General features: G+C 33.4%; 1 protein-coding gene across 5 annotated transcripts in view; it reads left to right on the top strand.

Moving 5' to 3' along the window:
• The window catches only part of LOC128991937 (voltage-dependent calcium channel type A subunit alpha-1-like), a 392,598-nt gene that overhangs the window by 190,891 nt on the left and 179,964 nt on the right, over positions 1-21,743 (top strand). For all 5 annotated transcript variants that reach the window (XM_054415233.1, XM_054415232.1, XM_054415230.1 and 2 more), the window contains exon 3: positions 15,425-15,598. In XM_054415233.1, coding sequence (XP_054271208.1) covers positions 15,426-15,598 — 173 coding nt within the window. In that variant the 5' untranslated portion in view covers position 15,425. The remainder of the gene's footprint in view (positions 1-15,424; positions 15,599-21,743) is intronic.

Below are 21,743 nucleotides of genomic sequence, written 5' to 3'. Positions count from 1 at the left end.
GAAAAATGTAAAGTTCATTTGCCTCATAGATTTATTAATATATTTGATGAAAAAACAATTAAAGAATTAAATAAAAAAGATTTAAACTTAATTATTACTGAAATTAAAACATTCAAAGATAAAGAAACTGTTTTAGTTAAATTTGTATGAAAATTAAATTTTAAAATTTTACTTGTTTTTAAAAACATTTTGTTTTGTAGTCAATTTTATGTAAAATATAGACATATTCATGAAAATTTCATCAAAATTGTATACTTTTTCTAGAAAAATATGAAAATGTTAGAAATTGACCTAAAAGGGTAAAAAATATAGCATATTGTATAAAAAAATAGGAAAATTCATTTAATTTTTGAGTGGCTCCTTTTTTGGCCCAGAAGTGACATGAATATATCTACTTATATATATATATATATATATATATATATGAATTTGAACGGATGGTGTTTTTGCCCTCTGGGGACCTCAAAACGAAAAAGTAAATCGTTCCCGGGTCTAGGTCTTACCATGAGACCTACGGTAATAGCTTATTCCCTATATGGGAAATTCGCTAAAAACGTTATTTTGTATTGTTTCTTCTTAAAATGGCGAACGAAGACTATAAAGTTAAGGAGAGCTGTTTATAAAATCAATCCCAAAGTTTACAACCCGATGCTTGTCGGCAGCTGGAAACGTATTTGAAAAACAAATGTGAAGTTCAATAGATTATGCCTTGTAAACTTCGCGACTTTTATTACAAAGAAAACATACAAAAGGACAAACATAAAACAATCTTCTTGGTACAGATGCTACATAACGACATTTGGTACATGTGCTAGCGTTCAATAGTACTCAATATATTTGTATTTGTAGTGTATTGGAAAAATATCGATTTTTATCTTATAATTTTATTTGTAGATAGGTGTATAAAACAATAATTTAATTTTGACATAATCAGAAAAAGTAATTATTTTGCTGATATTTAAAAGTTTGGACCTACCTTTAGCGACAAAAAATAAATTTGATGCGTTTTTATGCTTATATATATTTTTTTATTTATTAAATATTTTTACGCCACACTACACTATTTTGACGAACTTCCCACGCAAGGATTTAGTCCAGAAAACAGCTGTTTGCCGCCAGCTTATTCAAATGGTGTTTCATTACGTACTACTGTAATGTAATGAGTTTTACCGGACACCAATCAGCTGATTATACTGTATTTAGGTGGCAGTGAGTAGTTATAAACAAAAAACATAGCCTCTCTTAGAGGTTATGACTAATGATTTTTAGTCATTTAGTTGGTGGTGATATACAGTATAAGGATTTGTACAGATTTAGTAATATGGCGGAAACTATCGTACGTAACTCGTCCAAAATGTGTTTGCCGGACTCGTATGGAAATCCCGCACTCGACTTCACCTCGCACGGGAACGACCACACTTGTCCGGTAAATACCTATTTTCAAGAGTAGTAACGTAATATACTATTACACAAATCAATAAACAATCGCACATTCAATACAGTTAGCAATAAACCAGATAAACTTTGGTTAATATCTGATTGTGAGTGCAGTTGAACCAATAGTCTCCCCTCTCTCCATTACTATCCACTATTGGTCAAAGTTTGGAGTTACTGAGCTAGACCAATAACGGAAGCTGTGTTGGCTGTCAACTTGTTTGCTTAGTTAAGTCATTTAAGTCTGATTGGATAAGTATTTGTTGATCAGTGATAGACTTGTGTATTTGATTGACATACTTATAGGTGCTAACCAATCGGTAGACAAGGCTGTGTTCTGATTTTCAAAAATTTAGATAATAATAAACGGTATCAGCATTCTGAGTATTCTGACACACACTTTCTCCCATAAGCTTGTCAACAACCTTTATCATGGGTAAACGGTGAGAGTAAATATGATTTTTTATAGTATAAAAGTCACAAAAGTGTTTTTAACGTGTTCTTGATGTGTTAAATATACATATATTTATAATAGATTAAGAAATTCCATTGTATTTTTATTTATTTATATTTAAGTTTGTCAGGTTAAGTGTAAGAGAGGGCCATGTGGCCCTAACTTTGCCTGGTAAAATAAAGAATTTTTTATTTCATTTAATTTAAATTTCATTTCATTTCAAAAGTTGCAATAACTAATTGTTACAACAATGGGGTGTTGTACTATTTTTTGAATTATGAGGACCATAACATATCAATTTTGATCAAAACTAGCTTGTCTAGAAAAAATCTGATTTTTTGTTATTTTATGGGAAAATAACATAAGTAACAATAACTTTTTAACCGTATTTTTTACGGAAATGGGATTTGTACCATTTTGTTCATAATTTTAAGGACTATAACATATAGTGCAGGACAGTTATGCAAAAAAGGCCCTAACCTAGAACAAATTAGTTCAAGGGTAAACTCTTCTGGAATGTGTTTGGGACACACCCCTTAACATTTTCTGAGAAATCCCAAAAATTCCCATTTCAGCAAAATCCGCCATCTTGGAAAATGGTGGCGAAACAAATCAAACTTGCAAGGTTTTACGGAAAATGCTATAGCTTCAAATTTATTCGTCTTACAATAGTCATATGAAGCTCAAACTACTCTCTAGAAAGTTTACTTCATGAAAATACCATATTTATTAGTATTTCATAGTATAAATATATAATGATTGTAGCTTAAATATGATTTTTATAATTTAAGATGTGTCACGTTTATGCTTTTTTCGATTTTACGCTGTTAATAATTAAAATAGGTATATACTACCCAGTTAGTTAAATGTAGAGCTTTAAATTTCAAATAAGATACATATGACTTATATGATATTAAGCCAACAATTATGCCAATAATAAGAGTTTGAATTCACCAGTAGTGTCGTGGAGGCTCGGAAACGCGGCCCACCTACTAGTCCAGGAGCTGAGGGCGTTTGAGCATGCGTGAAAGTAGTACGCAATGTTATTGCTGATTATTGTAATATGGACTGTGGTGATCAAAATTACGTATGTCGCCTACTTTTCAGGTGGTCGAGAACTTGGGGGGAGGGGGACAAAGATGGTGGATCAAGCTATTCATTGAAACGACTCTATCTCGAGAACGGCACGAGATGGGACATCGGTCAAAATGTCGTTTTAATCAATAAAATATGGCAAATAGAAAAGATTATCAGGTACAAAATTGTATCTTAAGTAATAAAAAGTTATAACAAAAATATGTTTCACAAAATCTACATTATGCAGCTATTTTTCTCAAAAATCATAGGAATTGTTGATAAATAATAGTGTAATTAGTAAATTACTCGACTAAATATTTACTAGATGCAATTTATTACAGAAAAAATCTATTATTACGAATGCATATGGTTAAAAAAGTAAAACATGGCCTTGGGGTTCACCCGATAGGTTGCGTTATAATTGTTGCGCAGTGCGCAGTGCTATTGATATCGGCTAATTTAATTTTAACAGTTAATCCCCCCATAGTTCAATGCCTTCCAGCTCAGTGACATCGGGGTTGTGAAAGTCTTTATATATTTTAAGATAACTGACATTTATTGTGTATTTTTTATACTAATAACAATATTTGATGACTTTTAATAGTTATTTAAATATAATTTAAAATGGGTTCAAGGTTCACATTGTTTGTGCACAAATATTTTAATGTTTTGTAAATAATGTTTACCTGTATTTTGTATTTCATTTTACACTTGCTAGATATAAATATTTAAAATAATAATAAATAAATAATGGAACAAATAAGATAATAATTAAATATGAAATATAATAGATCGTGGTTTATTTCAATTTTAAATAGAAACACTATGAACTTTAAATTTATTATGTTATGTTTTTAATTTCATATAGCTGTATTTAATAAGAACTTGTTACATAATCATATTATAATAACCTATAACATTATAATTAAAATTGCATTTGTAGTGGAAGTCCTTATTATTCATTTGATTACAGTGAAACCACTAACTAAAAATAATTATAAGATAAGACCGATATATAATCTTTCAACTCAACTCGTCATTGTCGTGCATTGTCTTCTGTATGCAGTTAGTATTGAATTTTTTTGGCTAATACTGAGTTTGGAGGCCATGTTTTACATTTTTAACCATATGTATTCGTAATAAAAGATTTTTTCTGATAAGAAAATGCATCTAGTTAATATTTAGTCGAGTAATTTACTAATTACACTATTATTTATCAACAATTCCTATGATTTTTGAGAAAAATAGCTGCATAATGTAGATTTTGTGAAACATATTTTTGTTATAACTTTTTATTACTTAAGATACAACTTTGTACTTGATAATCTTTTCTATTTGCCATATTTTTTTGATTAAAACGACATTTTGACCGATGTCCCATCTCGTGCCGTTCTCGAGATAGAGTCGTTTCAATGAATAGCTTGATCCACCATCTTTGTCCCCCTCCCCCCAAGTTCTCGACCGCCTGAAAAGTAGGCGACATGTGTATTTTTTATCACTACAGTCCATATTACAACTATCAGCAAAGATATTTGATATTACTTCTTTGCGACACTCACAAATTACTTCTACTTTCGAAAAAAAAACTACACGAATAGTCCATTTTTACATATTTTATACAATAACTTGTTAATTATTAGAGATACGACCTCGGACCTCATAATCATTATTGTAGCTAATATTTTTAGGATTACAACGACGTTTTAACCGATGATCTATCTTTTACCACCTTTTACCGTTTTCGAAATATCAGCGTTTTAACGCATAGCGCAACCCGCCATGTTTGCCCCCTCCCCCCCACCTTATCGACCACTTTTGAAATAGGCGACATACGTAATTTTGATCACCACAGTCCATATTACAATAATCAGCAATAAGATTGCGTACTACTTTCACGCATGCTCAAACGCCCTCAGCTCCTGGACTAGTAGGTGGGCCGCGTTTCCGAGCCTCCACGACACTACTGGTGAATTCAAACTCTTATTATTGGCATAATTGTTGGCTTAATATCATATAAGTCATGTGTATCTTATTTGGAATTTAAAGCTCTACATTTAACTAACTGGGTAGTATATACCTATTTTAATTATTAACAGCGTAAAATCGAAAAAAGCATAAACGTGACACATTTTAAATTATAAAAATCATATTTAAGCTACAATTATTATATATTTATACTATGAAATACTAATAAATATGGTATTTTCATGAAGTAAACTTTCTAGAGAGTAGTTTGAGCTTCATATGACTATTGTAAGTCGAATAAATTTGAAGCTATAGCATTTTCCGTAAAACCTTGCAAGTTTGATTTGTTTCGCCGCCATTTTCCAAGATGGCGGATTTTGCTGAAGTGGGAATTTTTGGGAATTCTCAGGAAATGTTAAGGAATGTGTCCCAAACACATTCCAGAAGAGTTTACCTTTGAACTAATTTGTTGTAGGATAATCACTATCTGTCCTGTACTAATACTAAATTTTTAAGAAAATCGCTCGGGTCATGAACAGGATCAGATGTTTACTTTCAGTATCTAAAGGCTAGATGAATTAATAAATCTATTTTTAGCGAATTTCCCTGTAAGGAAGAAGCTATTACTGTACGCAGCACGAAAAGAGCTGGACCCGGTGCAAATTTACTTTTAATTTTGATGTTCCCAAAGGAACATCAAAGGAACACATGTATATGCACAGTGAGCACGATAACTCGATTAATCTTGGTCTGATTTTGATTAGTTTTTGAATGAATGTGTAGAGCTGAATAAACTTAAATTAATTCTCAAACTAGCAGGATCGGGTAACGTAAACACAGGGTTATGGGAGTTTGAAAGTTTTTCAAACATTATTTTATTTAGTGTGCATTCTTATAACATGGAAACCCCCAAAGCCATCGTGTAGACCACGAAAATAAATAATTTCGTACATTGTTGTACGATTTATACAAAGTGCTTTGTTAAGGAAAAATGCCAAAAAAAGCTGTACATAAAATGTCCATGTTTTTTATGGAGATAATTTACAACAGTAAACCGTTATAGTTTGCTTATTCGTGGATATACAGGGCGGTCTTACAGGATATACAGGATATACAGGGCGGATATTAGGGCGGTCATAAATTATTGCATTCATTTTAAGATAAAATAAATAAATAACCCAGCAACATAGAAACATGGGAAATGTTTCATTAAATAGAGAATTTAAAACAGTTTATACAGTAACTGCAAAACATCTGATCTTACTAATATTATAAATGTGAAAGTTTGAGTGTTTGTTTGTTTGTGTGTTTGAAGTGCAATCACGCATTAACTACTGGACGGATTGGGCCGAAATTTGGCATGATAATAGCTTAAATTCCCGATTAACATATAGGCAGATTCTTATCTCAAAAACCCTTTCGGGTTTCGCCCCAGTGGCTCTGTAGTTCACCATGTTAACCTTATGAGTTTTCATATTTAAAGGTAATTTAAGAATTTAGTCAGCTGTTTCAACTAAAAAATCTGGTTCTATGATTTGTAAAAGCATTAAAAATTTATAAGATTTACTAACAACAGGGTGCAGCACTATATTTTTTGCATCTATGAAAACAGCTAATTTGAACTAAGCAGTAACAAAAAACTTTGATACGCAATGAGAACTGTCAAAGTAGGATTTTTTTAAGTTTTAACGTTTTAAATTTCATGAATAATAATTTGTGATATTTTGCAAATTTTTAATAATTTTTTTTAATTGTTTAGGTCAAGTGGTACATTATGGCTATGGTAGATGTGTAATACCATTGACTAGTCAAAGGTAATACTATAGTATACCGTAAATTTAAAGAAGCAAATTTTATCAAACTGTGTCCTTCCCCCATTGCAAACGTAGAGCTTGAGTATAATAAATGCAATAAGAATTTTATACTTATATGCCAACCCCGTACGAAGGACGGGTACTCTGCTAGTTTATTATAAAAATATCAGCAATTATGAAAAGTAGTTACAAAAGACTTTAAAAATCACCTAAACTGTTTATTTATTTATAAACGGAAAACTTCATTTTACATATACATACCAAAGATGGCAAAACATTATTTCAGGCTTATACATAATACATGTCATAATACATGTCATAATACATAATACATGTATTATTGTTATTGTAAGTTATGTTCTTCTGATATGAGGGCCCTTAGACTATATGTTGGACACTTCCCAGTCGTTCGAACAGTCTGTACTACCATTTTGTAGAATTGTTACACGGAGAATTACACTCTAAACGATGTCTTCTTCAAACAGTAATTACAGATTTGCCTTTTCCCTTACATCTTGTTATTCTACATGCACATACTAAGTTTGAATTTAATACCTCAGTAGGTCCGTAAGATATGATAATTTGAGACACACAGACGGAAAACTAAGCACTTTATTACATATGTTTGTATAAACATGTTTCCTTATTTTTACCTCTAAAATTATCTACTAAAATAGTTTACCATAATTTCTGGTCACCCTGTACAAGCTAATTAAATTGGCTAATGGAGTTATAGTAAAAAATATTAACATTGGTGTAGGAAAAAAAGTACTTTCCTGTTAAAGGGAACATTCATTATTATCGATGATTTTTTCGATATATCGATATTAACAAATTGAAACATATCAGCTGACAACTACGATAAATATTGTTCAGTATATGAAACTGTTCTAAAAAAATAACATAACATAACTAACCAAACTTGCTCTAACATTTAAAAATTCCGTGTTTAACTTGCCTTTTCTATTATCAAACCCAAACGGAAGTTTTAAATGGTGCAGCAAGTTTGGTTGGTTATGTTAGGTTAGCTTGGAACAGTTTCATTTCTTAATCCATATAGACTATTTTAGCCTAAACAAGATCAGTTAGTTGTTGTTGTCAATTCGTAATAGATCTGATCGGAAAACAAAAATATCGATATATCGAAAAAAATCATAGATAATAATGAATGTTCCCTTTAACAGGAAAGAACCGAAAAGAACAAAAAAGGATGTTTTAATATGCGCTGTGTAGAGTAGCTTTTGGTTTTAACAAATCAAAGGTAGAATTTTACTGTGGAAAACCCAATCGAACTGTGAAGTGCGATTGGGAGTTGTGTTGAAGGAGTGTTTGGATTGGTTTGTGAAGCGTTGAGTTCCAACCTTAGATTGAAAAACGGGCCGTTTAACAAACTTTACCTACGACCGTTTTTTAAAGTTGCCGTTTCAGTACAGTTCATAGAATTGAAAAGTATCTCATAACAGCATTGTTTACTTCATAACAGCATAGTTTTACTCATAACAACACGGGTAACGGACCAATGAGGTTCAAGGATTGAGAGAGAAGAAGTACAATTGTAATGATTCGAACTTCAACTAATCAGCTGTTTACCAATTTAATTGTTATTGATTAGTGAAATTAGTGTTTGGTTCGATGTTTCGTTGCATCACTGTCAGTGGCAATGGGAGGTTATAAACGAAAACATAACCTTTCTTAGAAGTTATAAGTAGTGATTTTTAGTAATTAAAACACTGTCGTAGGTAAAGTAGTGTACGCAACTCGTGTAAATAGTGTTAACGACACTCGTAGAAGTTTTTAAGGCACTCGCCAAGGCTCGTACCTTAAATTTCTACTCGTGTCCTTAACACTATCTCTACGCAATCGTTGAGTAAACTGCTATAAAAATAGAGAACTATTTGTATTACACTAAAAACAGCTTGTAAGTTAATGTATCATTAAATTAAATTGAATCATTAATTTAAAATGGGTCAGTTCACTTGTAGCTTTACGTTACCGATTGATGCGAAGCCCAATACTCCCGCCGCAGCAAACCTGCAGATTTAAACATTCTTGCCATAAATATTTTACCATTATTTCGAAACACCCTGTTTATTTGAAAACAACCTTTCACTTAGTGAAAACAAACATTAAGACATTACTATCGTTACCAATTTGTGTAGCCTTATGAGTTGTGAAGGACAAGATTAAATCAGAAATATAAAAATTTCGTTAGCAATACTATTCAATGATGGTCGTACAAGTAGGATATCGGAACGCTTAACAAGCAAAATAAAATGCACTGAGTGCTCAAATATGCCTGTACGGTAATGACTTGACCATGCAAAGGTTAGTATTTATGTAAAAATACGAAATAAAATGAAACCAGTTCTCGGAAGCTTAAACATGATGTTTTAAGTTGGCGAAACAAGTATGACATGTTTGAAGTGTCCTATGTAAACATAAATTGTTAGCACTTGTGTTTACATCGGTTGAACAAGCAAAGCCGTTTAAAGGCAAAATGTATCTTTTATTATTAAATAATAGAAGAGCAAACTAAATTGCAGGACATTTTAATAAATAAACATTCCTTTATTTCTGAGCATTTTTCATTACAAAAACTGCTTTACATAGCAAATCAAATCAAATTATACCAACGTTACGTATACAATAATTATTATCAAAAAAGTATGATAAATTAAAATATAGAGTATAAAATTATTTTAAATTTATTTATGTTTTTTAAGCTAGGACCTCTAGTTATTTTAGGGGTGGGGGTCATTGTAGAACTTTGGGGTAAAGTAGGAAAAACCTTTTCCACTATCAAGCCGAATTTTTTGAAAAAAGAAGCAAGTCATTTTGCCTGGTCTCGGGCTGAGTCACCTCCCCGTGCCACAAGCCTTTCCACCGAGTACTTTGGCTCTTGCTGAACCAAGGGGTAGTGATGGGGCTGCAAGTGTGTGTACACTAACGTCTTGATAAAGGTTCTACGCAGTAGGTTAAAGTAACACGAATGTATATAATGTATACTCTATTTATTTTATTATTAAATTACAGATATTATTATGACAGGAACCAACAAAGTGCTTTTTAAGTTTAAACAGAGTAAAATAAATCAAATTGGTTTTAAGCAGAACGAAACCCGTAATGTGATATATTTTAACTTCATCATGTAGGCCTAATGACTTTTGGTCTCTTTTTAAAACATACTTGTCCAAGATCAGATTAATTTCAAAATTTCATAATGTTCATGTATAGCAATAAGCTTGCATTTCACATCTCTCCTACATTTGTATAAGTCACAACAAGTAACATTTGTATAGGAACAAATTATTCGTAATTGATTATTTTAACTTAGTTTAACGTAAATACAATAATCAATGTTTATGGACTGACTTTGGTATTAACAGCTTGAAGGAAAAAAAGTATATTAATCATTATAATGAATGATAGCAATACAGTTCTCTAAAGGTTTTCGTCCTGTATGCTTATGACTATCATGATTTTAAAAAGTAAACCTATTCTATTACACAATCCCCCTGCGGTGAGATGGTATCAAAATTGCGGAAGGATCCCTTCATGAAATATTGTGGGAACCTCGTCTTAATATCTTTATTTCCAGCCTTTCATAGTCTCAATTTACCGTCGTGCTAATCATCCATGTAGATCTTAGTTTGTATTCCCTACCTCGCTACTCACCGAGAATCACGATATAGTCTTTAAACAATTTGAATGCTTATTTGCTAGTCTTAGATAACAAAATATTGAAATATAACACTTTTTGTCTCTAGCTGTATTGAATTTTAATCAAATCACTTATATTTTACTAAAAGTTACTCAAGCATACCTGTGTTACAAACTGGTAATAACAATATTCTGGAAGAACAAAATACCAGAAGACTAAAGTCACGCACAGAGATTGTAGGACTATAATCATATACTAGCCGCACCCTGTAGTTACTAAGACTAAGAATCAATGGGTTTTTAGGGGCTACGGACTTCTATTATCACTTGGCTGATAAAAGCCTTGCGCAAAATACTATCAGTGATTATACACCTTGTAAGTATTAACGAAAGGTATACAGGGTGTATAGACAATTCCTGGATATTTTGTGTAACCTATTTGTTCCTGAGGTCTATTAATCCATACAATCAAAAACACATCGTGTATGCCTAAACCATCGATTTCTGTGTGTTTGTAAACATGTTATCTTTATGTTACAGAAATATATACATAATTTTTTACTTCATGCTTCATGCAATGATTGACTTCATACTTTGTATCTGCATGACGACTAATAGAAACAATCTTCAAAAAAGATCTGATTTATATATTGGAGGTTTTTTTTACAATTAAAGTTGCTAATCGTAAAAATCTTAAAACGAATAGTTAAAACAATGTGCAATGTATATTTTAGCAAGTAGTATAACTAATCCAAGTATGCGTATATTGTTAAAATTAACTCATTAAACTTAGATTCATTTTTGTGAGACCGTGCATCGCTTATATAACATTGTTCAAAATAACGTTAATGCAGTAAAACAACTATGATAAAACTCAGTTATATTCGTTGAACTTAATAAAGGAGAGAGGGGTTTAAATGCATTAGGAAAGTGGCAAATGGAAAGAATGAATTCGAATATTTTTAAAAGAGGAAAAACAAATGTAAGCCCGGTATTTTGTTTCAATCACCGCTCAGTATTGTCATGATCGGTTTATCGGAACGCCCCCCCCCCCCACCCCCTAACAATATTGTGGGGTTGGCCTTACAAACCGTCTGAATAATTGTTTTATGCCCTTCATCCACCACCCTTTACCGAATACCTAATTTACTTTCTTCGGTAACAAATTTTCATAATATTTCACACCACTTTGTCTTCCTCTCGATTTTTTTCCAAATAAATCTAATTTTTCCATTAATGTGTTGGTTTAAACAATTATTGATTCGTTTTCAATGTTTTGGATTTATTTGTGTTGCGTATATGTACGTTACATGATAATCTACGTGGTCGTATATTAAAGAAGTATAATTTTCTTTTATTAAAAACAATGCGTATTTTTCACATTTTCTCTAGTCATGTAAGTTTTACTTTAAAATTGCTTGTCTTTTAAAAATTATTAGTAAGATTTACCTTATTCAGAAAATACTATAAGGGTATTAAGAGGAACATGCATGTATTTGTAATCGGATTGAAAACAGGTTAGACTCCTCTACATACAGGACTTAAAAAGCAAACGTAAAATCAATTTACTAAAAGCCCTTATTTTAATTATAGATAGATTTCATGTAAAAAAGAAACATGTAAAACTATCCTTATAATAGAAGGAATAATTAAGTTATACCATTGACTATACTCACTTAATGTATAGTCAATGCTATACACTTGTAAAAGCCACGTACAAAGATTTGAAAAAATGCAAAATATAAAAAACAATAAAAGACAAGGCATAGGTGTTTTCAAATAATACAAATCAAAAGCAAAGATTTTTTGTAAAATGTTAATTGTTTAGTCAGAAAGAAATGCATTTTCCAAATTTTATCGAACTATGTTCATTAACAAGCAAACTACAACTGTTTACTTATTCTCCGTAAAAATAATATGGAAATTTTAAATTTACAATTTTCCCGTAACCATTAGGCGCATAATAACGCTTCAGTATACTAAATTATTTGTTTTCAAGCTATACAGAATGGTTTGGAAAGAAATTGGTAAATTATGATTTTAAGGTCAAAAATAAGAAAAACCAATTTTTACCCCATAAAACCCACCATAAACCCCCGTTTCTATAGTCCATTCATGCTGGTTCGCGAACTTGTTACAATAATGTAGGTTTACACGTTTATACCAAATTTAATCAAAATCGGATCATTTTTGCTCGAGTTATCGTGCTAACGGACATAAATATGAATTTTAACGGACTGTGTTTTTGGCTTCTAGGGACCTCTAAACGAAAAAGTAAATTGGTCCAGGAACCAGGTCTTACCATGAGTACTACGGTAATAGCTTATTCCCTATGTGGGAAATTCAATAACTCTTGTAAGCTTTTGTTCTGAATAAGAAAGATCACCCCTGCCCATCTGTAAAAGAAACACTAGACTCCAAAGCACATTCTCTAAACAGTTTTAGTATTACAGCAAATGCATTTGTACAGCCTATAAGCACCCATTTTTTTCCAATTCATAGTATTCTTTTACTTACATTTACCATTTTTTTAATAAGGTTTCCCTAAAACACAATGAACACCCAGCAAAACACGTAAAGTAATATATAGTTTAATATAACAAGTGTTACTTCAATTTAATTAATTACATCACAAAAGAGATCTTAGAGAAGATGAAACTACAAAGAAAATCCGAGGAAAGTATTCCGTATCAATCGGGGGATTGTTTATTCATGATCACTTCAGTAATGGTGATGCGAGAATCCGTTGAGAAACAAAGTAGTCAAGGGATTTAGTTGTTTTTACCACTCTGATGATGACTGAGAAATAAGGTTTTAAAGTAAACTAGTAGAATACCAAGAAACACAACAATATGTTCAAATGCGGAAATCAGTTCGATTCCTATACAGCTTTAGGTCCACTTCAACCAATAATGGACTTAGTTGATGCTCTGGATGATTGCATTGCTGGATCAAAAATTATTTTCTATCAAGTAGTAATAATAATACTGCGTCGTCTCTGGCCAGTAACGTTGTACATAATGTCAAACCATGTTTTCGTGTTTTGTGTTTTATGTGTTTTTGTGATCACCGACGACCTCAACTTGAGTGACATGACATTTAACCGCCTGATGATGGGATTTTAATCCCGAAACCGGTCGCCTAAGACCACAATAGGATCACTGACGGACAGGTAATATAAACCATTTTATTCAATAAGTGATCCTGGGCCACTGAGCATAATGCTTGTTATACCGCACCTCTCCCTCCAGGCAGAGTATATCTCTCTGGAAGCCTATAGTCTGACACTGTGTTGTTCTAGGATGCTAGGATCCACGTAGACCCGCCCGTCTGACATTGTTTTCGTGGTTCAAGAATGCTATAGTACTAGGTGGCACAGAACTTGTTGTACCTCTCCCTCCATCTCAGGGAGATATCTCTCTGGAAGCCTATATTCTGACACTGTGTTGTTCTAGGATGCTAGGATCCACGTAGACATGACTCGCCGGTCTGACATTGATTTCGTGGTTCAAGAATGCTATAGTACTAGGTGGTACAGAACTTGTTGTACCTCTCCCTCCATCTCAGGGAGAGTATATCTCTCTGGAAGCCTATAGTCTGACACTGTTTGTGTTGTTCTAGGATGCTAGGATCCACGTAGACATGACTCGCCGGTCTGACATTGATTTCGTGGTTCAAGAATGCTATAGTACTAGGTGGTACAGAACTTGTTGTACCTCTCCCTCCATCTCAGGGAGAAAATATCTCTCTGGAAGCCTATAGTCTGACACGGTTTGTGTTGTTCTAGGATGCTAGGATCCACGTAGACATGACTCGCCGGTCTGACATTGATTTCGTGGTTCAAGATTGCTATAGTACTAGGTGGTACAGAACTTGTTGTACCTCTCCCTCCATCTCAGGGAGAGTATATCTCTCTGGAAGCCTATAGTCTGACACTGTTTGTGTTGTTCTAGGATGCTAGGATCCACGTAGACATGACTCGCCGGTCTGACATTGATTTCGTGGTTCAAGAATGCTATAGTACTAGGTGGTACAGAACTTGTTGTACCTCTCCCTCCATCTCAGGGAGAAAATATCTCTCTGGAAGCCTATAGTCTGACTCTGTTTGTGTTGTTCTAGGATGCTAGGATCCACGTAGACATGACTCGCCGGTCTGACATTGATTTCGTGGTTCAAGAATGCTATAGTACTAGGTGGTACAGAACTTGTTGTACCTCTCCCTCCATCTCAGGGAGAGTATATCTCTCTGGAAGCCTATAGTCTGACACTGTTTGTGGTGTTGTAGGATGCTAGGATCCACGTAGACATGACTCGCCGGTCTGACATTGTTTTTGTGGTTCAAGAATGCTATAGTACTAGGTGGCACAGAACTTGTTGTACCTCTCCCTCCATCTCAGGGAGAGTATCTCTCTGGAAGCCTATAGTCTGACACTGTCTGTGTTGTTCTAGGATGCTAGAATCCACGTAGACTGGGACGGGTGGCGTCGTCCTGTAATCCAGCTACTAGGAGGTCACGGATTGTGGATATTTATAGGTATGCACTGTGGATGGGATACTCCCTGGTGTGGATTAACGTCCGCACTAGTGAGTATTACGACTATCCGCAGTACTATCCTGATAATTAGACCAATTCGTATATACCAAGGAAAAAATGTGGTTCGGATTCCACTATAAACTGTAGGTCCCTTAGTTGCCATTAGCTGTTTGGGCTATTAATTAACAGCTGTGTCTAAGGAATGTCGGCCTTAGTCACTAACAAGACTACAAGATCGCGCCACTCATCCTACACTCATCTCCATTCATACTTGGCTTAAAATACCTACATTGTATGGTCGCCATTTCATAAGAAAGTATTAAAGTAAAGTATTAAAAGTAAGACACGACTCGCCGGTCTGACATTGTTTTGGTGGTTCAAGAATGCTATAGTACTAGGTGGCACAGAACTTGTTGTACCTCTCCCTCCATCTCAGGAATCTCTGTAAAAGCTAGTCTGACTCTTACTCTGTTTGTGTTGTTCCAGGATGCTAGGAGGCGTGGTGGCGCGGCACACCAGTCTGCGTCGGCGCAACAGCTCGCCGCCCCCGGCTCAGCTGCCATCCGGCGCCATGTACAGCCGTCGCCGCCGCGCCGTCACCACCTCCGACCACAAGTCATGCGCCCTCATACAGACCAGGATCAAGCTGGGGGACATCATGTGAGTAAACACTCAAATGTCTTCTTTCAGCCTAGAACGAAAATAACTTAACATCACACATAGATTAACGTGATTCACACCAGCTACGTTATCAAACGAATCCTACTCTTTATGCTAGTTTCCGGGATCAAGGGCATCGTCAGTTAAAGATTGCTTCAAGGCATTTTGCTCTTACTTTCAAAAGGCATCGGAAGCAGCTAGGCTCATCAACTTCTCTGAGGATGTTTATTCAAAGTAGTAGTGACAAGTCTGGCATCAATCCCTTGACGATGCTGTTGACTTCAGAATTTATTATAGTGGCAACGGCCTTATAATACAGATTATCGCAATATGTTTAATATTGTGTTTTACACCGTATGCGATACAAAATAGTGAAGATGCCAAGTTATGGAAAACACAAGCTATTACTCAGAAAATATTAGTTTAGAGAATTTAATGAGACACAATTTCCGGTAAAGCATCCGGTAAAATTCTAAGTGAGGAGAAAAAGGGGTTTTGTCTCAAAACGTTGTTTTATATTGTAATTTTAAATAGCTATCATAATTTATTTTGTTTGCTAAATTTTCATCTTTGTTTCAATAAAAGTACAGTACTATGGGTCAAAAAGATTAAACATGTCACCTTCCATGAATGTCGGTGGTGCATCTTAAAACAGTAAAATCATTAAATGTATTCATAGAAAGTATTTCGATATCTTACGATATCCTTGGATGTCTGGTTAAATCACATGTTTCGTGGCGACTGACTGCCACGTCTTCAGGTTTACCCTCTTCTACGGTTCGTAACATTTAAAATCGTAGAGAAAACACTCCTTAACATAGGACATATTTCATTATTTCATCCACATCTCTGTGTGTGCACGCGTTTGGTCGGGTAGACGACGACATGAAGATTAAACAGTCACCCAAGGATATTATAAGGCAACATATTATATTAATATATCAACATCCAGAAGTAGGACAGTGAATTACTTTTCTTGTGGTTTAGTGGCCAAAATGGGAACGATTGGCACACATTTTTGGATCTTCTGCCCATGGCAGTATTGGCACAATCATTTGAGCGGAATAAGTAGGGTCAACTCGCCTGCTTGGAATAGGCACGATTGGCACAACCGCTCGACCAGGTAAACGCCATTGAACGAGGGAAAACGGGAAGTTTAAAATTCCCCGTCAACTCTGCTACGACAGTAATTTGCCGGTAATATCGCGTATTTTCAATGGTTAGGTTAGGTTATGTTAGGTTAAGTTAAGTTAGGTTAGGTTAGGTTAGGTTAGGTTAAGTTAGGTTAGGTTAGGTTAGTTAAGTTAAGTTAGGTTAGGTTTAGTTAAGTTAGGTTGGGTTAGTGTAGTTTTTTTTGGCCCAGCAGGGGCAGTGACCGTAGCAGCAGATTTGTCGCTCAAACTTACACCATGGATGAAGTAATTGCTAATGCTAACTCTAACAAGCACTACAGCGGGGACTTTATGGGGACAAAACAATTTCCATTTTCCCGCATTCTGGCTACCTGCCTACTACTTCCTTACCGGTCTGTTGTGCCAATCGTGCCTTTCCGAACCTTACAGTTTGACCCTTCTTAATCCCCTCTAATGATTGTGCCAGTCGTGCTATTCCAAATCGACTAAAAATATGTGCCAATCGTTCTACGGCCGTAAAAATCAATCAAACAGTACTTTAAATATGTGCCAACGGTTTGGATAGAATCCTCTACAATCTTAACAGGTAATAAACCTATTCTGTGGTTACGCTGTCTGGAATGTTACTCTACATGGAAGGACGGGTGATGTCTGCCTGGAATGCAATGGCATGGTGGGCTTTGATTAGTAGTTATCTCCCGAACGATTGACAACCACTGGTAATATTGGTTTATTGATTAAATCCACATAATTTTATCTTTGTTAATAGCTACTTTCCCTGCATAGCTTTTAAATTTGTGTATTAACATTGCAAAGTTTATTATGTCGATTAAATCAGAATAAAGTAAAAATGTTTATTCGATACATAAGAATTCGACAAGAAACTATTCCTAATTTTCACATCTATCTACAAAAAAAATACACGTCGAGGATAACTGAAGCCCTATTCCTATGTATGGGTTTGAATGCATTGCTTTCAGCATATTTTTACTGATTCCAAATATTTTCTTAATACAATCAATAGGATGAAATTAATTATCGTACCACTAGGTTTGTCACACTGTTAATAAAGGGAATAGACTTTGATCGGGGAAACGTGGCGGACAAGAGCGTTAGGGATGTCCCTGTGTTCAAACGTTCGCGTATATCCGTATTCTGTATTTACTAGGTATTTAGTTTTCCTGAACAGTTCTTCAAGACTTTTATTTTAATCTAGGGTAAAATATTCCAATGTATTACAATTTGTATTTCAATGAAGGATAATGAACCACTATTACTAAATAGTGTAATACAAAATTCGTTTTTATTACACATTATTAGTTTCATCACATGAAATTAGTTTACAAAATATTTTCATCTATGAGGTTGATTTGATAACTACAAATTTATAGTTATAAACAGGTCATTTCTTAATTTACATTTTATTACACTCCTATATTATATTACATTTACTGATCAAACATATAACTATTGCAGTTAAGCACATTTATTTTGCACAATTCACCCAATAAAAAAAGGAAGCAAATATCGGAAGGATGCAGCTCAATATAATTTTAAGGGAAAAAAATGAATTTATCATATGGACAGAAAACAAAAGTAATATTAGAATAATTTAACCTTCTACCTTTGTATTTTTCAATTACTTTCAACAAGTATGATTTACTTAAAAACTTAAAATACATTCCAAAAAATAACAGCGATGTAATATGAGAAGAATGAAATACAATTAATAATATAAGCTGGTTTAATTTGTCACATTTATAAAACCGGAATTACCACAAACTGCACGCGTCCGCCAGATGTAAAGCGAGATATTTTGACGTGTGCAGCATTAGTCTACGTCCATATAACAATACAAACGGTCGTCGCTGTCAGACGGTTTCCATCATCGATTTTCTTTCTTTTCGTAGCGCTTGTGTTAATAAAGGCCTTTTATCATAACATTTTCGCATGTTCAAGGAATCCAGGACTACACTGTTTTTTAATAAAAAAAAACTGAACTAAAAGCCAAATTGAATATTAACAATTTCTTTCCAACTTTCTGATTTTGATGAGAGGGGCTGGGAAACTTTGAAACGAACGAAAATACGGTTTAGAAGAGTGGAAAGATAGCCAAAAGGCTGTGGATGAACGTTTGGCAAGTGGACGCTTTATGGTTTCATTTTTGAGAGTTTAAAATTTTTGGTTGAACTGTTCGTTTGAACCTCAAGTTGCCGAAAATTTCTATTGAAAATTGCTACTTACAATACCCTCATTGTGTCGTCTAGGCACTTAAGTCTTAAACTGATGACACCGGTTTTATTGTTTCAAGAAATTCAGAACCAAGCTATCGACTTAAAAACAACCCTTGAACCTAAAACATGCTAAAACAGTTCTATTTGACTATGCTAAAACTAAGACAAAACAATAACAGTTAAGAACAGTTGATTTTGTAGACAGCGTTGATTACAGACGTGAATTAGAAACCAAACATAAACTTCATATTGTACTGCATTAATGTTGTACTACTCGAAGCATAACATTATTGTTAATATTGTTGCATAATATGTTTGTAAGGCCAAAAGAGGATAATTCATGTTTTTTTAACGCCTAAAGAGAAAAGATACTTCTTTTTATCTGCTCTGAAATTTATATACTTTTTCCTACAGTTACCTAACAATGCACATGTTCTCTCACTGATTTGAGAAAGCAAAGTGGCCAATTTGCTCATCAGTGCAAATTACTTCAAATTACTTTGTCTCACTCCAGATTTGCAACGTGAAGGCACGAAATAGTGAGCGCGTAACATGCAGACAAAGTAGTAAAAGTCAATGGTAGTAAGCGCGCGAGATACGTTAGCAGCACTGGCTGTAAATCAGCTGGTCAGCTGTTGTTCTGTTGTATTTGTCACTTCACATTAAATGTCATATTAAAAGTTTACTTCTGTGTAAAAATATGTTGCGTTTCTTTACCAATTTATTTGTTTAATGGTAACTGTAGGAAAAATATAATGTGCAACTCGAGTGCAAAGTGCAATTGCCTCACTCGAGAAACCATTTCTCACTCGCCTACGGCTCGTAAGGATTTCACTCGAGTGAGGCAATTACTCACTTTTCTCACTAGTTGCACATATAACTATTTGCCTACTTACTTCAATATTTACACAATATTTACATTTCTTTTTTACTAAGAATACATTAATGGTAATTGGCAAGTGAAATTTGGCCTGATTTACTATCATCAAACGTAACGAAATTTCCGAAAATCAAAGGTAAACAAAGGTAAAAACGTTTTTGCATCCATGGTTTTTCTTTAAGAGTGAAACGCTGGTTTTGACGATGTTCTTCGCAGCACACGATTGATGAGGTAGTGTTTAGGTTTCCCGCTAGTCGCAGCACTAGCCAACAAGATCCTGAATGTTACAGTTTAACCCCAAACTAGTGATACTGCTATGATAATCTTAAGTTTATAACTTCTCAAAAAATTAATCCAGTTATATACAGTTTGTGTAATCATTTTGCTAACTTCCAAATTAAAAACTATAAACTTTAAGATTTCCCCCCCGGGATTTACTCTTAAATTTACTGTAATATTTCATAGCCAGGTATACTAATTATTAGAATTAGAATTTTATGGAATAGTAGAACTCAGTTTAGTCTTAAATAGTTTATAGTAAATTATCTAGAACCTTTAATTATGTATTTAATTAATTAAGTTAATGATATTTAGAGTCCACCTATCGACAAAAATGCAAACACTATAATAAAAAAAAAAAACAGTGTTGAATCTATGCTATTGACTGCTTAAATAACGAGAAAAGCAATTCGTTTTATCGTTGAACATAAAAAAGAAGGTAGTCAGTGATGGTGGCATGAACGAAAAGCATTCTTGGAATAAAACTGTAACAGAGATCTAGTGACGGCTATCAGTATGTTATCTCTTCGAGAAAAATATCGTGTTGTTAAACCAATGATCTTAAAATCCGTAGCAAAGGAATTGCATGGGTTTCCTGTGTGTTGAATTGTATATTCCATCTGTTTTTTTTTTAATTTTTTTAAATGACCATTTGTTAAAAATAAGGATGTTTCAGCTACAGATTTTCCTACTATTTTTTTTCTTACTAATAGGCCTATATTGGATATAGCAAAAACATTTCAAGAGTTTAATTAGTATACAATTCAAATATTATATATATTTGGAAAATATTTATTTATTTGGTTTCTTATAAATACGTATTGTAGTGTATAAGGAATTTACTAAGTAAGTCTAGGAACACAGTATACTTATTACTGATTTATAATAATAGCAACCTGCACATTTCTATATAGGGTTAATAAAACGTTTTGGGTCCCTTTTTATAACGTACCGACAGCAATGCATTATAATACTTTACGTTTTTGTATGGTGCACTAGTTTTATGGCTCATTAGAAATACCTATTTTGTTTGTTTTGTTGTGAATTGAACTTGAAATAATTATTTGATATAAAATATGTATATTGAATGAAAACACTGTGATCTGAACAAAAATATGTATTGAGTTACTGAAAACTGTTCACACAAAAAAAAAATACATATAACATGTGTTAATAGCATCTGTTAAACAAGTACAAGAGGAAAGATTTTTATTTACAGATCAAGGGATAAAATTAAATGCTTTTAACAACACTTGCCTTATTAACAAATTGTATTTGTTTTGTCTTTAATTTGAAGTCTCCTATTTACACTTTTTTTATAAAGATATATCTTATTGTATGAAGAGGCACATGACAAAGTTTCTTTAAAACTTTACTTTTTCTACTTAAAAAAGTGCATATCGTTTGGGATACCTGACATTCGTTTAATATTTAAGGGCCATCACAGTCTTTTATTAATCCTGATATTAATATTATTAACAAAATAATCCTGATATATACCCAATAACAATAAATAAGATTATCGTGACTATTAAATAGACCAATTTGGTTGATATTAATCGACAATCAAAATGTTTTGGTAATAATATGGTTATGGACGTTATGATTAGTTGTGGTGA

The sequence above is a fragment of the Macrosteles quadrilineatus genome, unplaced genomic scaffold, assembly GCF_028750875.1.
Source record: "Macrosteles quadrilineatus isolate MER2022 unplaced genomic scaffold, UCM_ALF_1.0 Scaffold_4__1_contigs__length_99947679, whole genome shotgun sequence".
In the NCBI taxonomy this organism is placed as follows: domain Eukaryota; kingdom Metazoa; phylum Arthropoda; class Insecta; order Hemiptera; family Cicadellidae; genus Macrosteles; species Macrosteles quadrilineatus.
Note: the sequence above shows the minus strand (reverse complement) of the source record. Positions and strands in the feature narration are given on the sequence as shown.